Below are 20,206 nucleotides of genomic sequence, written 5' to 3' on the forward strand. Positions count from 1 at the left end.
GGGCTAAGCTTCAGCCACTTCCAAACTTCACAAGTTTGAGGCAATGTTTGTTCTCAATATCAAATGTACCTTCTTAATGCTTACTATTTGCAAATGCTTACCGATCATTGGCTGCAAGACATTCTCCATGACCTTGGTGAGCTGTTGGTATATCTGAATTGCCAAGTCACTGATGACCTGCCTGTATTCGGCAAGGTCAAAGTTTCTCAGGCAATGATCGTTCTGCCGAGGAGTGTTGTGCTTCATAAATGCCTAAAAGAACCCAAAAACTACATTGGTTAAACAAAAACTTCTAGTGTATGACATTTCCATCAATGATATACTCAGTAGTTTGTTAGTTGAGTAATTCACTGAAGCAAAAAGAAAAATAACCACAGACTACTTAAAACACCAAGAGAATACTCACTGGAATTTAGAAGGACAAGAGTGGATCTGATCGAGGTATATAAAATTTTAAAAAGGGGTTGATAAAGTTAATGCAGACCAAATGTTTCCCCTTGTGGGGCAACCTCAAACAAGAGTCACAGGTAGAGGTTGAGAGGCGGGAGATTTAAAACCGAGATGAGGAGGAACTACTCACAGAGGGTGGTGAATTTGTGGAACTCGCTGCCCCATAGTGCAGTGGAGTCTGAATCAGTGAATGGTTTTAAGAAGGAGATAGATATATTTCTAATAAAAAAAAGGATAAGGGGATATGGGGAACATGTGGACAGGTGGATTTGAGACCAGGGAGGGATCAGCCATGATCTGATCGAATGGCGGAGCAGGCTCGAAGGGCTGAATATGTTTACTTTTGCTCCAATTCCTCTGTTCCTAGAAAAGCAGAACAAGCCTCTGACTACTTTTGATGCCAATATTAATTTAAAACTCTGTGGAATCTTGTTTCCACTGGTAATCCTAATGTGTGTAAAAAGTGTGGGCGTGTCTTGTGTATGTGCACGCGTGTCTCTCGTGCGAGTGCGTGTGTGTATGTATCTCGTGTGTGTGTGAGCACGTCTCGTGCGTGTGCGTCTCATGTGTGTGCGTTAAATTTAAATGAGTTAATGACTGGACTGAATGAACAGACCTACATTCCATGCCTAGTTTGAAAATGTCTCTAATTGGGGAATGGACCTCTGGATTAATGTACAAGGTTTTGCCTTCAAGATTATCCTAAAGCAGGAAGTTGGGAACGAACTAAATACACTGTGTACTGATTATTTGTATATTAATGCCCGATTGCATGTAATCCGATCAGCAGATTATAAACCTGAATAGTTTACCTGGAATCACGAACAAATTCTTAAGTGTTGCTAGTAGGCTAACATTACACTGCAATGAAGTTACTGTGAAAATCCCCTAGTTGTCACACTCCAACGCCTGTTTGGGTACACTGTGGAAGAATTTAGCACAGCCAATGCATCTAACCAGCATGTCTTTCGGACTGTGGGAGGAGACTGGAGTATCCAGAGGAAACCCACAGAGACATGGTGACAACGTGCAAACTCCGCACAGACAGTGACCCAAGCCGAGAATTGAACCTGGGTCCCTGTGAGGCAGCAGTGCTAACCACTGTGCTACATTTTTAAAAATGTGAAAAGAACGGGAGTGATCTGTGCAGTTGTAGTAAGGAAGGTTGTGTAGTCTGTAAGCTTCAAAAGGGTGACAGCAGTGAAAGACATTTATTGAATAACAGTTGAATGACAGGCTGTAGAAAATCCCACTTTACCTCTTCTCCACTGTACTGCTTGAGGCAATGTAGGAAGCGACAGGTATTGGACAACCAGAATGACACAATTTCAAAGTCATCACTTCGTTTCTGCAAGAATGGTGGATGGGGAAAAAACAATCAGGATAACAAGTTTAAAAGTAAATGTAAAGAAAAGCATTCCAGTCTGAAAATAGCACCAGATTGCTGAGTACTGAGTTTACATATTCAATATTTGCTCACAATACTTCCAGCAAAATATAAAAGAGTTTGCAACGCCACGTAATCTTTCCAGGTGTCCTAAATATTGAGAGAAGTCTGTCCAATGACTCACTTCATGACTTCAGATAATTACTGTGTAGGTAATGACCAAATACACCACTCCTTTCATACTTACATATTAAGGAACAAGGAAATACTATTCTAAAATCTGACTATCACAAGGATTAAAATTCAGTATCATAGAATCCTTACAGTGCAGAAGGGGGCCATTCGGTCTATCAAGTTTGCACCAACTCTCTAACAAAGCATCTTACCCAGGCCCTATCCCCATGACCCCATGTATTTTCCCCTCAAATCCCCCTAACCCACGTGTCTTGTGACACTAAGGGGCAACTTAGCACAGCCAATCCACCTAACCAACACATCCTCCGGCTGCAGGAACGCCCGGAGGAATCCCATGCAGACATGGGGAGAATGTGCAAACTCCACACGGTCACCTGAGGCCGGAACGGAACCCAGATCCCTGGCACTGAATAAAGAGAACTCACGGCAAGAGACAAGAAAAGAGGAATAAAATGTTGGAATTCATTTGGTCGCTGGATTAGTCTCCAAAAAGGCTGGGATTTAGCAGCAGAGAAATTCTTGTCATTTTTTTCTGCTCAGCGTGCTGTTTTAGGAGGTGTGAAATACCCTGCCATGTTGTCAATACAGTCTGGGTTATCGCACAGCATCGCTGCAATTTTTACAGTATTGGCTGGGGGAACAAGTGGATGAACATGCCAGCATTCATTAGCATCTTCAGCTGCACTGGTCTCCTCAGCTAAAGAACATACTGCATTTACGTGGCATCCTCCGTCAGCCCCACTGTGCATTCTACGGCACCGTCCACCTCTGCATAAGTTTCCGTGGATGTCTCGGCTGGAATTTCCACACCGTCCTCCCGCAGGCCAACAAAGAGAGAGCTCATCATCGGATTTGCTCACATCACCCTTCTCCTCTTCGTCCTCATTATCTGCGCAGCTGTAACTTGTCCGAACCCAACGTGCATGAAGCAGTTTGCAATTGTGGCTTCCTTCATCATCCCCCACCTGTTTTTCAGCATCGAGGTGGCTCCCCGTACAGACGGATTGTACTCCTGCTTCTTATTTCAGGCTTTGACAAGCTGAGAGATCAGCCATCGTCAGTCAAGTTGCTAATCACCCCACCGCCCCCCCCCCCCCCCCCCCACCACCACCGATCCACTGGTTCGAGCTTGGCCGCAGTGTTGGGAGGCAAGAACATCAGCTTGAGCTCCTTCAGGCCAGTGATGATGGAGGGAGTGCAGGCACTTGTCTGCGATGATGGCTATCTTCTTTTCCTCTCGTTGATAGGTTTTGTCCACTTTCCCGACCCGAACCTCACAAATGCTGGAGATCACCCAGGCGGTTTGATTTGCCTCAGGCTATGTGGATGGAGTCACTGGAACTTCTCAACCTTTCCTGTCACAGTGACTTTTCAGTGTCATCCATGTTAGCGCAGACCACAGCAACAATATGTTCCCTGGTCTGCTTTCCACCATTACACCCCCCCCCCCCTTAAACATTGAAGAGTGGTCTGGCGGACAACGGTGAAATAATCCAATTTAATCCATGCTAATTTTGTGCATACTCGGTCCAGATGTGGATATGACCACTTGGGAGCCAAACAGGAATGTCCTTACCACTCACCGAGGGGAATATGACGTTGTGCCTGGTATTGAGTTGATCTCTCCACCCATCGCTATCAGTGAACTCTATATGCCTCAGCATCTTCACCATGGATTGGGATGGAGATGGGAATGTTCACCTTTCAGGCTGCTTTGAATCACTGGATTCAGTGATTCAGTGTGGAGGTGCCGGTGTTGGACTGGGACGGGCACAGTAAGGAGTCTCACAACACCAGGTCCAACAGGTTTATTTGGTAGCACGAACTTTCAGAGCGTTACACCTTCATCAGGTGAGCTGCACTTCAGAGGGCAGTTGGGAGTCAATCACTGAGAGTCTATGGTCACATGTACGTTACACCAGGTAAGGGCAGCAGATTTCCTTCCCTAAAGGACATTAGTGAACCAGATGGGTTTTCCCGACAATCGGCAGTGGTTTCACGGTCATCAGTAGATGCTTAATTCCAGATTTTTTTTCACTGAATTCAAATTCCACCATCTGCCATGGTGGGATTTAAACCCGGGTCCCCAGGATATTAGCTGAGTTTCTGGATTAATAGTCCAGTGATAATCCACTAGGCCATCGCCTCTCTTGATGGCGGAATCTCCCATCCTTTCACAATATCTGCTCCACGCCATGACTTTTCATTGGCTCTATCTCCTTCTCTCCAACCGACAATATTTCTAACTTCCTCGCAGATTGCGACAAGCTGGTACACTTCGCACGTTGCTTCACATCAAAATTCAAGCTCACTTTGTTCCAAGCACTCTGCTCTGATTGGTCAGCACATGACTCCTGGTGGAAGAGGCCAACATGCTTTTGCCATGGAAACACCACTTTTCCAAGAGGGTTTTGGTTATCTTTCTTGCCAGTGAAAGACGAAAGTTCGGCTAACTCAGATCAACCACGGCAGAATTTTGGTGAACAGGCATAATTGCTTTGGTTGTTCTTCCATCTGGAATGGTTGATAACATCAATACAAGCAGAATTTTATGTCACCGAGCTTGACTCATCAACATTTTATTGTACAACATTATAGATAAGAAAGCCTATCAGCGCCTCTATTTTCTCAGAAGACTAAGGAAATGTAGCATGTTTGCTACGATTCTCACCAATTTTTGCAGATGCACCATAAAAAGCATTCTTTCTAGTTGTATCGCAGCTTGGTATGGCTCCTGTTCTGTCCAAGGCCGCAAGAAACTACAAAAGGTTGTGAATCTAGCCCAATCCATCATGCAAACCAGCCTCTCATCCATTGACTCTGTCCACACTTCCCGCTGCCTCAGCAAAGCAACCAGCATAAATGGCTCTACGCAACCCGGACATATACTTCCACGTTCTTCCGTCCGGAAAAAGGTACAGAAGTCTGAGGTCGTGTCCCAACCAACTGAAGAAAAGCTTCTTCCCTGCTGCCATCAGACTTCTGAATGGACCTACCTCACACTGAGTTGATCTTTCTCCATACCCTAACTATGACTGTAACACTACATTCTGCACCCTCTCTTTTCCTTCTCTACGAACAGTATGCTTTGGCTGTATAATGTGCAAGAAACAATACTTTTCACATATACTAATGTGACAATAATAAATCAAATCAAAAATGAAACCAAATCAAATTAATAATTCTATAAGAACTGTTGTATCACAGATAACATCACAGCATTAATAATGTCTGCTTACCACACTGTGATGCTCAGAAAAAGTTTATTTATTTAGTCAAACTAAGGCTTACATTAACACTGCAATGAAGTTACTGTGAAATTCCCTGGTTGCGACACTCCGGGCCTGTTCCAGTCAATGACCTAACAACATGTCTTTCACACTGTGGGAGGAAACCGGAGCACCTGGAGGAAACCCACGCAGATACAGGGAGAACATGCGAACTCCACCCAGACAGTGACCCAAACCAGGATTCAAACCCAGATCCCTGGCACTGTGAGGCAGCAATGCTAACCACTGACTCACTGCACCAAAAGCTCTAACCACTTTGCTTTCCCCACACCCTTTCAAAGTTTCCCTTCTGAAATCTTAACCACCTTCCTTTAGGAGGCTATCAGTATGGGCTCTGCTTCTATTCTTGTTTCTGCTACAGCATATCAAGTCCTGTATCCCACTGTTTTAAAATAATTTGATTAGGTTCTCCTTTTGTTACCATCTTAAATTTATGCTCTCACTCGAACAAGGGCAAATGTTTACCCCCAATTTGATTTATCAGAACCTTGCTCTGATTTATCAAAAGATCTCAGAATTTTGAACATGTTTGTTAATTTCAACTTGCTTTTTTGGAAAGTTCTTGTCCCACTTCTTTCATAACTAAAGCTTCTGATTTGTGGCAGTGAATCACTTTCTGCATCCTCTCTGGCCATCACATCTTTTCTAAAGGCAAAAAGACACATCCTAACTGCAACCTGCACAATATGTATAGATGCCGTAAGATTGAAATGCAAGATATGGCACTGATATCAATATTGACTTTAAATTCCAGTCACGAAGCTTCATGCATAATGAGTCAACAAACTACACGTCAGGTGTCCTCTAGATACAATAAAACAAGGTTAATCCAATGTCCTGGAAACTCGTGACGACACCATTCATGTCAGTTCCCATGTCCTACCCTTTATATAAACACCATAATACTGGGTTCCACCATGTATCATTTATTTACCCAATTCTTGGATGTCAGATGCAGTATCAGATGACGGCCTCTTGGTACTATTCTAGACTATTAATCCAGAAAATGTTCTGGGGATCCAGGTTCGAATCCCTCCACAGCAGATGGTGGATGTTGAATTCAATAAAAAATATCTGGAATTAAGAATCGATCGTAAACCATTGTCGATTGTCAGAAAAACCCATCTGGTTCTCTTCAGGGAAGGACATCTGCTGGTCTGGCCTACTTGTGACTCCAGAGCCACAGCAATGTGGTTGACTCTGGATTGCCCTCTGAAATGGCCTAGCAAGCCACTCAATTCAACAGCGACTAGGGATGGGCAATAAATGCTGGTTAGCCAGTGGCGCCAATATCCCACAAATAAATCAAAACAAAGTATCGCTGGATGGCATTTGATGTGATCGTTAGTCTTCCTTAAAATATTCTTTCACCCCCAGTTCTGGCAGTCACAGCAAGCACGGAATAAACGATATCTCATTGCAGAGTTCTCAAAACTCCTGCTGAACGGATACGATTAGTCATCATAAGGGAGCATTCATATTAATGTTCTGATTACATATAAAGTTTTTTATTCAGCTGGGATCAGCTTGGGTAGAGAGATTAGATGATGTGACTACAGTGGTTAGCCTTGTACTGTGCATCACTGAATACCATCAGTATGGAGCAGGGCACATTGTAGCTGTATACCTAAACTACACTTAGCTCATGGTAAAACACAAAAAAAAGTCTGATGATTAAGACTAGATTTTCCCTGAGTAAATACTGGCTTTAGTCCAATCATTTCAAACCAGTTACCAATTCAGTAAATTTGGGCCAAGCCCTCAGTCTGAAATGCCAAGCAATCTTAGCAGCTTAGAAGAGTTGTCTTGGACTCGACCCATTATTTTTCTCTCTGCACAGATGCTGCCAGACTTGTTGAGTTTTACAACACTTTGGGCAGAACTTTCCAGTCCCGCCCACCACAGGAATCGTAGCAGGCGGGACACGGACCAAAGGTTCATTGACCTTGGACAGGATTTTCCGATCTTGGGGCGAACGCAGCCGGAAAATTCTGCCCCATTGTTTCGATTCCAGAACTTCAACATCCCATAATCTCTCGCTTGAATGCTAAACCATCTTAATTCTTTTCAGATGCTGAAGGTCCTGGCATACATTTCCATCAGTGGCTGTCGCTACTTATTCTGCAGGCAAAGAATTAACCCGAGTACGGTGCAGCAGATGTTTGTGGGGGGTACTGGATCGGCAAACCAAAAGACATAAACCCACTAGGGTCAGAATCCCGTATGCCCCACCACTGCTGCCAGCGAGAATGGAGAATTTGGTGCTCAGCCAAAACTCCATTCACTGCAGCGGGACTGGAGAATCCCAACCGTGGGCCGGGTAGGAGAATTCCGATCAATAATTCACCGTGACTGCTGATCTATTACTGATACGCTGCGCAGGTAAACAGATTATTTTCTAGATCCATACTATCCATAAAAAGAACTTTCATACCTTCAAGATTTTCTTGATGCCATTGATAGTTGATGTCAGCAGGGATCGTACTCTTTGATCATCGTTAATGTAGTCAGCATGGCGTACACACATAAAGAGGATGTACGCTGGCAGCCCAGGGATCAGGTTGACAGCCACACCACGAGGTTTTAGTTCTGTGGTTTAAACGGAGCACATTAACTTCAGAGATACTGGACAAGTTAGTGTCAGCTCAAGAGCTACAGGCCAGGCACAAGCCTGAAGGAGATTGCTATTGATGTACTTAGGCAAGGTGATGGCCTAGTGATATTATCATTGGACTATTACTCCAAAAACTCAGCTAAGGTTCTGGGGACCCAGGTTCGAATCCCACCACAGCAGATGGCGTAATTTGAATTCAATAAAAAAAATCTAGAATTAAGAATCTACTGATGACCATGAAACTACTATCCGAAAAACCCATTTTGTTCGCTAATGTCCTTCAGGGAAGGAAATCTGCCGTCCTTACCCAGTCTGGCCTACACGCGACTCCAGAACCACAGCAATGTGGTTGCCTCTCAATTGCCCTCGGGTAACGAGGGATGGGCAATTAAATGTTGGCCAGCCAGTGATGCCCTCGTCCCATGAAGGAACAAATCCATGATCTTCAACTAAACAAAAGACCTGGAATTCTCCACCACATTGAGGATGATGCTGTAATCAATATGCAGGGTGTTTGGCAGCGCATGTTCATTCTCTCCACCTGCACCGTAGGGTGATCACTAACTCATGGATACCCCCATGGTGAATTTCTCATTTCTGGATCAGGAGTAAATGGACCCCACACACCCTGGGCATACTCTCTTCAATCTTCTTCCGTTGGGAAGTTTGAGAGCACATTCCAACTGACTCAAGAACAGCATCTTTCCTGCTGCCGTCAGACTTTTGAATGGACCTACCATATATTAAGCTGATCTTTCTCTGCACCCTAGCTATGACTGTAACACTATATTCTGCACCCTCTCCTTTCCTTCTTCCCATGTACTCTATGAATGGTATGCTGTGTCTGTATAGTGCACAAGAAACAATACTTTTCACTGTATACTAATACATTTGACAATAATAAATCAAATCAAATCACTCCAGGCTAAGTAACATCAATGGAGGAAGGCTGAGGCTACACTTTCTCGGTTGCTGTTTACTATCGCGCCAAATTTGGTTTAATCCAGAACTGGGTGCATTTCTATAAGAACACAGAATTACATGCCAAAATATTACTATTGTGGAACAGCAGAAGGACAGGGGACTCATTTTCAAATGGTAAATGACCAAGATGATACATACCGAGTATGAGATTCTTGATAAGTTTCAGCTCGTCATCTTTCTTGTACTCCAACATTCCCTGGAAATCTTTCTCTTTCCTTGGAATATTCACAGGACGGATGGGTTCATCTGCCAGCTGAGCCGGAGATACGTTCTCTGTCTGGCCCACTATTCCAAAGAAAGACGAGAAGAACAAGTGAGCCGTGTATCCACACAAGCTGATTCCGGAGGAATCGGCCTTTATTACTTTACAGGGTTTTACTTTGACAATAAACCGACAACATAAATGAACTGGGAAAAATCTGAGAGCAAAACCACACATGGATCTTATTTAATCAGAGATCCCCATTGATACTTGCACTTTGCAGATGCTATTTTACATTTTATCAAAAATATTCATTGCCACAAAGTCTCTTAATTGAGCAAAAGACAGTTAAAATCAGACAGTTATATTTGATAGGGTTTGGATGGTGGAGCAGAATAACTTGGGATAGGAAGGAGGCAGTTTAGCATCATTATGGAACAAGATACAATGAGTCTGCTTGTCACGGGTGCAAAACCTGTTAAGGCCACAAACTCTCACAAGAGGGCAGGAATGGGATTAGCGCCAAGGAGATCTCACAATGTGATCCTGCCCACCCTCCCGCTGGTGACATCGTCAGATTCACACCCTCCCTGGGGCGGCAAACCTGGTTAACATCAGTTAAGTTCTCACATAATCTTGATGCCGTTGCTTCTGGGGGATTGTATCAATCCGGTGGGAATCACTACTGCTCTGCAGCAGTTCAAGTGACCACAGCAGACCACAGCAGAGGCAAGGAGGTCAATGTAGGCCCTAGGTAGTGAGGGATCACGGCAGGGCAGTGCCTTGGCCTCTGGTACCCTGGTAGTGCCAAGGGGCGGGCTCTGGGGTCCAGGTAAGGAGCAAGGACTGCTAGGAAACCCCACTGGATGCTTCCCAAAATGTGTGTGTGCGGGGGTGTTGTGTATGGCTTGTGATTGGGGGGCGGGGGGGGGGGAGGGGTGGGGGGTTCTGTGATGCCCCAATGCCAGCAATAATTATTTTACGGGGGTGGGGTGGGGGTGGTTACTCAGATACCTATGTGGTGTTGGTGGGGGCGGTCAGGTGACCCTCTCATTAAGTGCCGGGGTGGGAGGACTGTGGGAGGAAACTGAAGCACCTGAAGCAAACCCGCGCAGACATGGGGAGAATGTGCGAATTCTGCACAGAAGTGACTCAAGCTGGGAATTGAACCCGGGTCCTTGGCACTGTGAGGCAGCAGTGCTAACCACTGTGTCAATGTACTTTCCCAAGCTAAAGAATATCGCACAGCAAATTACTACTTGCTTTGCCTACTTTTTTATAAGATCCTCGTCATTTAATCTTCTCCACCCTCTAACCTATTGCTTACCTTCCCTTTTGCCCCCCTCCACCCGACCCGATCCTTATCCCCCTTTTCCACAGCATAAAACTCATCACATTTCTGCCTCTCCTCAATTCCGAAGAGGAGTGACATTGAGCTGGAAATGTTGGATAGGATCTTCTGGCTTCCCCGCTGTCTCTCTCTCGTGACGAGAGGCAGCGCACCATTCACCAGCAGTGGGTGGGATTATCTGGTCTAGCCATCATCAGTGGGATTTCCCATTGATTCCACCCCCATCCCACCAGGAAAGCAGTGGGGGGTTCGTTGAAAGGACCAGATGATCCTGCTGGTGTGAACAGCCATTAACTCTGTGTCTCTCTCCATGGATGCTGCCAGACTTGCTGAGATTTTCCCGCATTTTCCGCTTATATTTCTTTTTCCCAGGGTCAAAGCTTCAGTTACTCGGGGGCATAGGTTGAAAGTGCGAGGGGGAAAGTTTAAAAGAGATGTAAGGGGCAAATTTCTCACACAGAGGGTGGGTGAATGCGTGGAACACGCTGCTGGAGGTGGTGGTGGAAGCCGGTTCTATAATAACACTCATGAGGCACAGTAGGGCGGCACGGTAGCACAATGTTAGCACTGCTGCTTCACAGCTCCAGGGACCTGGGTTCAATCTGCGGCTTGGGTTACTGTCTGTGTGGAGTTTGCACATTCTCCCCATGTCTGCGTGGGTTTCCTCCGGGTGCTCTGGTTTCCTCCCATAGCTTAAAGATATGCGTGTTAGGTTGATTGGCCATGCTAAAATTGAGGAGGAACTTCTTCTCCCAGAGGGTAGTGAATCTTTGGAATTCTCTGCCCAATGAAGTTTAAGTCACAGATAGGTAGATTTTTAACCAATAAGGGAATTAAGGGTTATGGGGATTGGGCAGGTAAGTGGAACTGAACCCACCATCAGGTCAGCCATGATCTTATTGAATGGCGGAGCAGGCTCGAGGGGCTAGATGGCCTACTCCTGCTCCTATTTCTTATGTTCTTATTAATCTTATTAATTTTGTTTTAATTTAAAGTATTCGGTCTGAAGGGAAGTAAGTTAAATTTCTGCTAATTCTGATTTTACTCACAAGTGGCTATTTGGAAAGGAGTCTGGTTTTCAACCCACGTACCTTCCAGTTCACCGATTTTCTTCGCAAATACTTTCAGTTGCTTTTTCAGCTTCCGGACAGTCTTATCCTGTTTCTCCAGCTGTTCCATGAGATCCTGCGGGAAAGAGACCCAGAGTGAACACTCGGAACCACAGAGCACTACTGAAATGATGTTACTGCAAGTGGAGTTTGCTGACACACACAGGATTAGTCCAATAGCACAATACAAGGAAAAGTGTAGACTGCTGCCATGAGCAAGTTAGGCACATACATGTGAAGCTGGCGGTTAATGGATGCAGTTTAACAGAGCTATAAACATGAACGACAGAAATAAAGGTCGGAATTCTCTGGGTGTTCCCCGCCCCGCCTCTGCTGCCAGCAGGAACGGAGAATTCGGCATTCCGCCAAATCCCCATTCACTGCTGGAGAATCCCAGCCATGGGCAAGGTCAGAGAAAATGCAGCCCAAAGTCTTTCGCTTGAAGGTTAACTTGCTGGTTTGTCACAAAGGAAAATCTTATCCAAAACGGTTGAGAGAGTCTGGACACCTTTTATAGAATCCCTACAGGAGGCCACTCAGCCCATCGAGTCTGACTGGCCACAATCCCACCCAGGCCCCAACCCCATATATTTACCCTGCTGATCCCCCTGACACTGAGGGGCAATTTAGCATGGCCAATTCACCTAACCCGTACATCTTTGGACTGTGGGAGGAAACTGGAGCATCCGGAGGACACCCATGCAGATACAGGGAGAATGTGCAAACTCTACACAGACAGTGATCCAAGCTGGGAATGGAACCCTGGTGCTGTGAGACAGCAGTGCTAACCACTGTGCCATCCTATATCTCAAAATATAAATAATTCTTGAGTTTTAAGCATATCTGCCCAATTGATGAGTTTCAAGTCATAGATTCACAGAATCCCTACAGTGCAGAAATAGACCATTCAGTCCATCAAGGCTGCACAAACCACAACTCCACCCAGGTCCTATTCCTGCAACCCCACATATTTACCTTGCTAATCTCCCTGACGCTAAGGGGCAATTTAGCACGGCCAATCAACCTAACCCACACATCTTTTTCCAATCTGAACAAGATGGACAACATATGAATGATGCAAATGTTGAAAACAAAATCTTGATTAATTGATAAATGAATTTTAAAAGCAGTGTAATATTAGTAAAAAAAAACCACTGAAATAAATTTCCTTTGACTTGCATTCTGAACCCATAATTTCGTTCCATTGAGAACAAGACAACAGAATTAGCAATTAACTGCTCTGAAAATACATTGCTACATACGCTGTGTTAAAAGTGATGGCAGTAAAATTGCAAGTTGTTTTGTAGCCACAGTACAGAAGAGGGAAAAAAAACATAGATTTGTCTTTGTAGGTGCACAGGCAAAGAGTCATTCTTCTGTTAGTGCTCCAAACAGGAGAAAGTGGAAAGAGAACAACTGAGGCCAAACAATGATTTTGATCTACATACAATGATCCGTTTGTACAGCGAAATCCTGTAGAACTGATACTTCATGGGGTCATCTGCATATAACTCCTCATAATACTGCAAAAATATAGTGGTGAGATTTGTGCTATTACCCAAGTGCTTTAGAAATTGTGCCAGCAGAACGGGTAATGTTCAGCAGTTATTTAACAGGAGCCCATGTCGCAGAATCCCTACAGTGCAGAAAGAGGCCATTCAGCCCATCCAGACTGCACCTACTCTCTGACTGAACATCTATCCCCATAACCTTGCCCATTTACCCCTCCGAACCTTCACACCTTGGGACACTGAGGACCAATTTAGCATGGTCAATCCACCTAACCTGCACATCTTTGGACCATATGCTTTATGCCCATGCATTCCTTTTTAAATTCAAACTGCATTCCTATTGCGCCAATCAAAGAATTAGTCTTAATTTTCGAGTGACGCCTTTTAAGTTTAATCTATTAGTGTCACAAGTAGGCCTACATTAACACTGCAATGAAGTTACTGTGAAAATCTCCGGTGCCTGTTCGGGTACACCGAGGGGGGGGTCTGTACCCCAAGTTAACCTGGTTATCGCACAGAGTTTTACATGGCCAACAGGAGCCATATCAGATCACATGCAATACAAGGTACATCGAAGATAATTTATTTTGTGGGTGATTGACAAGATGCTGCCTCAACAGGATCTGAAATTAATTGCTGGATTCTGCCGCCGTTTGAAGAAATATCACAATCTCAGAAGGTTAACAGCGTGAAATTATAGTGTGTCCTCTTAGCTGCGTGACTAATTTGCCTCCGATTCCAAGTTACCATTCTGTGAGGTACCATCATTGCTATATTGTGAAGTGCAGCAACACAGTGATTGCTTGGCCACTTTACCTGGGGAGCGGCCTGTTGATACTGTTCAAGGATTGAGCCTAAATTTACCGCTCATCCGTTTCTATGGCAGCGACTGTTAAACAATGCATTGTTGTCAACAATTGTCTGAAAACTGAGAGTCTTGACATTCCATTACTTTGTCAAAAATATTTGAAGTGTAACAGGAGAACTAAGTGCAGTAACGAGCTGTAATTTGGCAAACAGAAACGTAACAAATATAACCAGTTAACCCTTTCCTCCAATCAGAAGCACGAGGTAAAATGATGGACGTACGCACATTCCCTGCACCCCTTTGTCCTACAATGTTAAAGCTAAGAGTTCCGTTTGAAATAATGCAAAGGTGGAAATCAGTGGATTAGATGTTTTCAAATGCTTGCGGAAGTTTAAAGGAAAAATGCTGAACGTGCAGAACAGGTCGATCGGCATTGCAAAGTGCCGAGTGACTGTCCTGGCATAAATATAGAATTCCTCCATTGCAAAGAGGCCACTCGGCCCATCAGGTCTGCACCGACTCTCTGACAGGGTATCTTACCCAGGCCCTTCCCCCTGCCATACATGGCCAATCCACCTAACCTACACACCCTGGGACATTAAGGGGCAATTTAGCATGGCCAATCCACCTAGCCTGCATGTCTTTGGATTGTGGGGGGAAATCAGAGTACTTGGAGGAAACCTTCGCAGGCACGGGGAGAACACTCAAATTCCACGCGGTCACCCGAGGCCGGAGTTGAACCCGCATCCCTGGAGCTGTGAGGCAGCAGTGCTAACCACTGTGCTATTGGTGACTGTAGACTCAGTTTTCAGACAATTGTTGACAACAATAAATTGTTTAACAGTCGCTGCCTTAGAAACGGATGAGCGGTAAATTTAGGCTCAATCCTTGAACACTACCAACAGGCCATTCCTAAGGTACAGCAACAAGAATTCACTGTGTTGCTGCACAGTGTCTCCTCATGTCATAACTGGTCTCTCCTCTTTACAAATGCTAACTGACTTGCTGTGCAATATCACTACGTCCTATTTTATTTCAGGTTATCAGCGTTTGCAGTTCTTTTCCATTTTGGCCTGCTGTACTTCATTTGTGCATCAACATTTGGGTTGCAATTTCACAATTTTCTTCTTCTGAAGGTGATGGCTTTCTGCCGCGGGTCTCAGCAGCCATTTGGAGAGATCACACTGTTTGACCGTCAGAGCCCAGCTTCACCCAGTCCTCACCTGACACCCACTAAATTATTCAATGTCTTGCAGAGGTTTTGGGAGGGAACGAGCATCAGGAACTGAATGCGGACTAAGTGCTTCCGTCAGGAGACAAGTGCATCCCCTGACGAACCATGAGAAAGCCCAGACCATTAGCTTTCCCAGCCACACTTCCTTTTGTTGTCCATTTGCGTAACTTTTAGAGTTCCACCTCTTCAGTGTAAACATTTGAATTGGTGTGGAGATGCTGGCATTGGACTGGAATGGGCGCAGTCAGAAATCTCACAGCACCAGGTTAAAGTCCAACAGGTTTATCTGGAATCACGAGCTTTCGGAGCGCTGCTCCTTCATGGGGTGAGCAGAGGGGTAGCTGTCACAAACATGGCATGTATATAAAAGATACAATTGCATGATAACAGTTGGAATGGGAATCTTTACAGATACAGTGCGACTGGAGAAGGGATAATCACTGTTTAAAGAGGTGTGAATTGTCCCTCGCCAGGACTGTTATTACCGAAAAGACTCACATTCCAACCATTATTCCAACCATTACAGACAACTGAGTCTTTGTCTATACATGCCGTGTTTGTGAAACCTGCCTCTCCACTCACCTGATGAAGGAACAGCGCTCCGAAAGCTCGTGATTCCATATAAACCTGTTGGACTTTAACCAGGCATTGAGAGACTTCTTACTGTAACATTTGAACAGATGTTGTTTTTTAAATAAAGGAATGAATTAATTTGCTATCTACCAGTTCATTATCTGATACTTCCATTGCTAATTGATTTATTAGTGTCTTTCATTTCCCTTTGATCTGTTCTTTCTGTCCTCCCCAATGCCTCTCTGGCTGAGGGCTGAAGATGACAATCTTTGCCCCTGCTTCAGTCACTGCTGCTCTCGAGACAATGTGCTCTTTGGTTCACCCATCGAGAAGAGGCTCAGTTTTCACTGGAAGCCAGGATTTGTCACACAAACCCTAAATTTCCAGCACAACATTCCGAAGTACTAACATCCTGCCACCATGTGCCATTTATTAAAAAGCTCAGTGTGGGCAACTAGTTTACGATAAATAATTGAATCAGTTCAGTTATTGAATAAGGACGGATTTACAGCGCTAAGTCGAAACAGATGCTTTCATTTAGACTCCGTGTTATGCAATAATAATATTAATTCATTAATTTGTCGAATTGTCGTTAATGCTGTTGGAGGTTAGAATGCAACCATCCCATTTTCCTCAGAGACAGGGAGAAGATGAAGCCATCCAGTGATTTTTGTTCTTATATCAAATTTGGAGATATTGTCCTCCATTTCAGATGGACGGCTTGGGGGGACGGGGGGTTTTGGAATGAGATGCCACTGGCTGGCACGTACCATACTTGGATTCTGCAAATTGTGACAGCAATATATAAAATGTTAAAGGATCGAAGAGAGTGTTCCTCTCTACTGCCCACGGGTATGATTATTTAGTTTAAAGTTTATTTATTAGTGTCACAAGTAGGCTCACATTAACCCTGCAATGAAGCTATTGTGAAAATCCCTGAGTGGCCACACTCCAGTGCCTATTTGGGTACACTCAGGGAGAATTTAGCATGGCCAATGCACCATCTTTCAGACTGTGGGAGCAAACCTACGCAGACACAGGGAGAATGTGCAGACTCTGAACAGACAGTGACCCAAGCTGGGATTAAAACACGAGTCCCGGGCATTGTGAGGCTGTGGTGCTAACCACTGTGCCACCATGGCCACTCCTTGGAAAAGAGTAAAAAGTGTGATGGGGTGGTTTCCTGTTGAACATTATAAATGATTTCATGAGGGAAATTCCGAAATGATAGATTCCCTCTTCATTGTGAATGGACTTCACTCTTCACCCTGTAGTTCCTGTTTAGAATCAGCACGTGTTGGCCATTTTGGTCAGAAAACTCAATGATGCAATCTAAATGGAAGATAATTCCTGCCTCGAAGACCTTTCCAAGTCAGAATGAAAGGCTGCCGAAGAGGCAAAGTTCCCGCCACCAGAATCCATTGCCAAGAGGGCACACCGCGAGCAAGTGCATGCACCATCTACCACAATCCTAAAGCAAAATTAGACATTGTGCGTCGCTTGTTATAACTGAAAACCACACAAAGAATCAAAACATGACAGAACCAGGTATGGATATGATCAGCCTGTCTGTGCTGTAGTGTTCTATGTAGAACAATCAGAAGCTGGTTCACATTCTGAGGGTAATGTCGGGTGACTGGAAGTTACCTCTATGGTTTCATTTCAAAAAAGAATTTTCTTCTTCTGTTGGAATACTACGTGGCCAACATTAAAAGCTCTTTCTGCTCGGGCTAAACTCTACCCCTAACCCCATTACTGAACCATTACAGTGAAGCATCAACAAGTTCAATAAACATGCCTTTCTCAGGTCAGAGGTGAATAATTCTGCGAGTGTTGTGCATATAATTACAGTTGTCAGCAATAAAGCACCTCAACATTATGGCTTGTATAGAATCATAGAATTCCCTACAGTGCAAGAGGAGGCCATTTGGCCCATCAAGTCTGCACCGACCGCAATCCCACCCAGGCCACGTTCCTATAATCCCTCATATTTACCCTGCTAATCCACCTGACACTAGGGTCAATTTAGCATGGCCAGTCAACCTAACCCGCACATGTTTGGATTCTGGGAGAGTACCGGAGGTAACTTGCGCTTTCTTCATTCTGTGCCATTTTGCCAGTCCACCAAAATCATGTGACCCAGTCATGGTGGCTGTAGCCCAGCCCCCTGGTTTGCCCATGTAGAATAGCGCCAAAGGTCTTTGTTTGTCACCTACACTGACGTATTCTCCTTGGTCTGATAAAGCAAGGTGATACTTACAAGATTTTCGTTGGTTAACCGGGTGATCTCGTGCTGCAGACTGGCCTCAATCCGGGCTTCAGGCGGAAGCTGCAGGTTCTGGGCCAATAACTGTTGCTGGCGATTTATCTCCTCCTTGAGATTCTGAACCTCCCCGCGCAGAATCTCCAACTCGTTCTCGTAGTTCTTTTTCTGACCCTGAAGCTGAGATTCCAGCAACCTGCAGGGGAAGGGGAAAAGGCATGAGGAAACTGCAACCGTGCCTTTCTAAATCAACACTGCCAACTGCAGGGTGGTCAACACTGCCAACTGCAGGGTGGTCAACACTGCCAACTGCAGGGTGGTCAACACTGCCAACTGCAGGGTGGTCAACACTGCCAACTGCAGGGTGGTCAACACTGCCAACTGCAGGGTGGTCAACACTCAGGGTCATGGCCGCTACTTTCTGCTGCTCTCAGAGCATCACATACTTTAATCCTCTCAGAGTGGTACAGGCAAGTGGGTGAATGAACGTTTTCAAGGCTGGAATGCCAAAGGATTGCCATTTCATTTCCCAACTCTCGAACACAACCATGACCTTAAGTAACTTTAACATCAACACTTGTGATGTAACACTCTGTTCAGGCCTAAATATGTAAAGTAGTGACATGACATTAGCAACAACAGCCACAAGACGTGCTCCCGGACTTATTTCAAAGATTGTGTCTTGCAGTCGTTTCAGTTGGCTCAAACGGAACGTTAACGCGATTTTAGCGACAGGTTACTACCGCGTTTCCAGAAGAGTTGAGTTACGAGGGGAGCCCAGGTTAATTGTCTGAGAATAGATGGCATTTCTACCAGCGAGTATGAGGTTGAAAAGTCTACATGCTTGCTGCTCTTATTCAATGACAAAGTTTTGTATTTTGGCTCCCTAATTATATGAGGTTTTGCTCAAGTCAGAATAATCTAGCACTGAGGAACTTTCTCATCATAATAACCCAGTGTCTGGGTACAGCAGTCCCAGCTATAGAGCAAAGCTCCCTTTACTCTACGCAACCCATAGGTTTTAGATCCAAAGTAGTTATAGCTTTCTGTGCTAATGGAATGTTTACATTTCCCACACAAGTTGTGGAGTGCCTGAGTAAGACAGTGGGGTGGCACAGGGGCACAGTGGTTAGCACCAGTGCTGCAGTGCCAGGGACCCGGGTTCAATTCCAGCCTTCCAGCATGTGTGGCATCTGCATATTCTCCCCACGTCTTCATGGGTTTCCTCTGTGTGTTCCAGTTTCCTCCCACAGCCCACAGATGTGCAGGTTAGGTGGATTGACCATGCTAAATTGTCCCTTGGTATCCAAGGAGATGTAAATTGGGGGGATTAATAAGGTACATATGTGGGGTTATGGGGATACGGCACAGGGGTGGGCCTGGGTAAGATGTTCTGTCAGAGAGCTGCTGCAGACTTGATGGGCCAAATGGCCTCATTCTGCACTGCAGGGATTCTATTTAATGATTCTATGAAGATTGGTAATTTGCTACAGTTTTGTATTGGGCTCATTTCCCAGAGAAGTACCAGTCTTGGCTGGATTTCAGTGCAGGAAGTGAGGGAGCAGTGTGCTGACACACAGCACAATCCCCTCCTGTGTGTGTAAATTGTTGCAGTGACATTAATTCCCTGTTAACTGATTCTTTTCTTCGCCCTCAATTTGGAAAAGGTTCGAATCCGAACATGCACGAAGGTTTCAAAAACTGCCACCACCAGGTAATATTTCACAACCACCTCCTTGCTTCTGTTATTCTAGAATTAGCAATATAGAGTTGTTAAAAAGGATTACAGTGCCATCAAGCAGAAAATGTACATTAAAAACATTCTACTTTGATCTAAATGTAGAGCAGCCATTAAGAAGTTGTTAGAATTCACCACATATTACTAGATTTGATTTTCAATGACAAATGCTGACATTTTCTGCTTTAAGCCATGTTAACACGCAAAGTCTAATTCTACATATGTGAGTTTGAGTATTTTTCACTGTGACATTAACACTCAACATTAAACGTGCCAAAGCATATTTCTGAAACGCAAGTGCAGAACAAAGACTTCTGGTTAGTGACAAAACTAAAATGCAGACGGAGAAAGACCCTGGGTATAAATGTGGTAACCTGTTGGTTTGTTTTAACCCTTGATAAGCCATCCAAAGCTCTCCATCCTCATTCAGCAAATGGCAGTCCTGTGATGGTCTTCAACGAGAACAAAACCGCAGACAGAGAAAGAAGAGACAAATG

The 20,206-nt window shown here is 44.6% G+C and overlaps 1 protein-coding gene across 5 annotated transcripts in view; it reads right to left on the reverse strand.

Moving 5' to 3' along the window:
• The window catches only part of myo5aa (myosin VAa), a 204,534-nt gene that overhangs the window by 13,378 nt on the left and 170,950 nt on the right, over positions 1 to 20,206 (reverse strand). For 2 of the 5 annotated variants that reach the window (XM_080214230.1, XM_080214231.1), the window contains 8 exons: positions 20,084 to 20,161; positions 17,969 to 18,167; positions 13,031 to 13,105; positions 11,565 to 11,658; positions 9,059 to 9,205; positions 7,757 to 7,911; positions 1,709 to 1,798; positions 102 to 252 (listed from right to left, as the gene is read on the reverse strand). In XM_080214230.1, coding sequence (XP_080070356.1) covers positions 102 to 252; positions 1,709 to 1,798; positions 7,757 to 7,911; positions 9,059 to 9,205; positions 11,565 to 11,658; positions 13,031 to 13,105; positions 17,969 to 18,167; positions 20,084 to 20,161 — 989 coding nt within the window. The remainder of the gene's footprint in view (positions 1 to 101; positions 253 to 1,708; positions 1,799 to 7,756; positions 7,912 to 9,058; positions 9,206 to 11,564; positions 11,659 to 13,030; positions 13,106 to 17,968; positions 18,168 to 20,083; positions 20,162 to 20,206) is intronic. The other 3 variants (XM_080214233.1, XM_080214232.1, XM_080214234.1) reach the window with 3 other exon arrangements.

This window comes from Carcharhinus amblyrhynchos, chromosome 28 (genome assembly GCF_965287045.1).
Source record: "Carcharhinus amblyrhynchos chromosome 28, sCarAmb.v2.hapA, whole genome shotgun sequence".
In the NCBI taxonomy this organism is placed as follows: domain Eukaryota; kingdom Metazoa; phylum Chordata; class Chondrichthyes; order Carcharhiniformes; family Carcharhinidae; genus Carcharhinus; species Carcharhinus amblyrhynchos.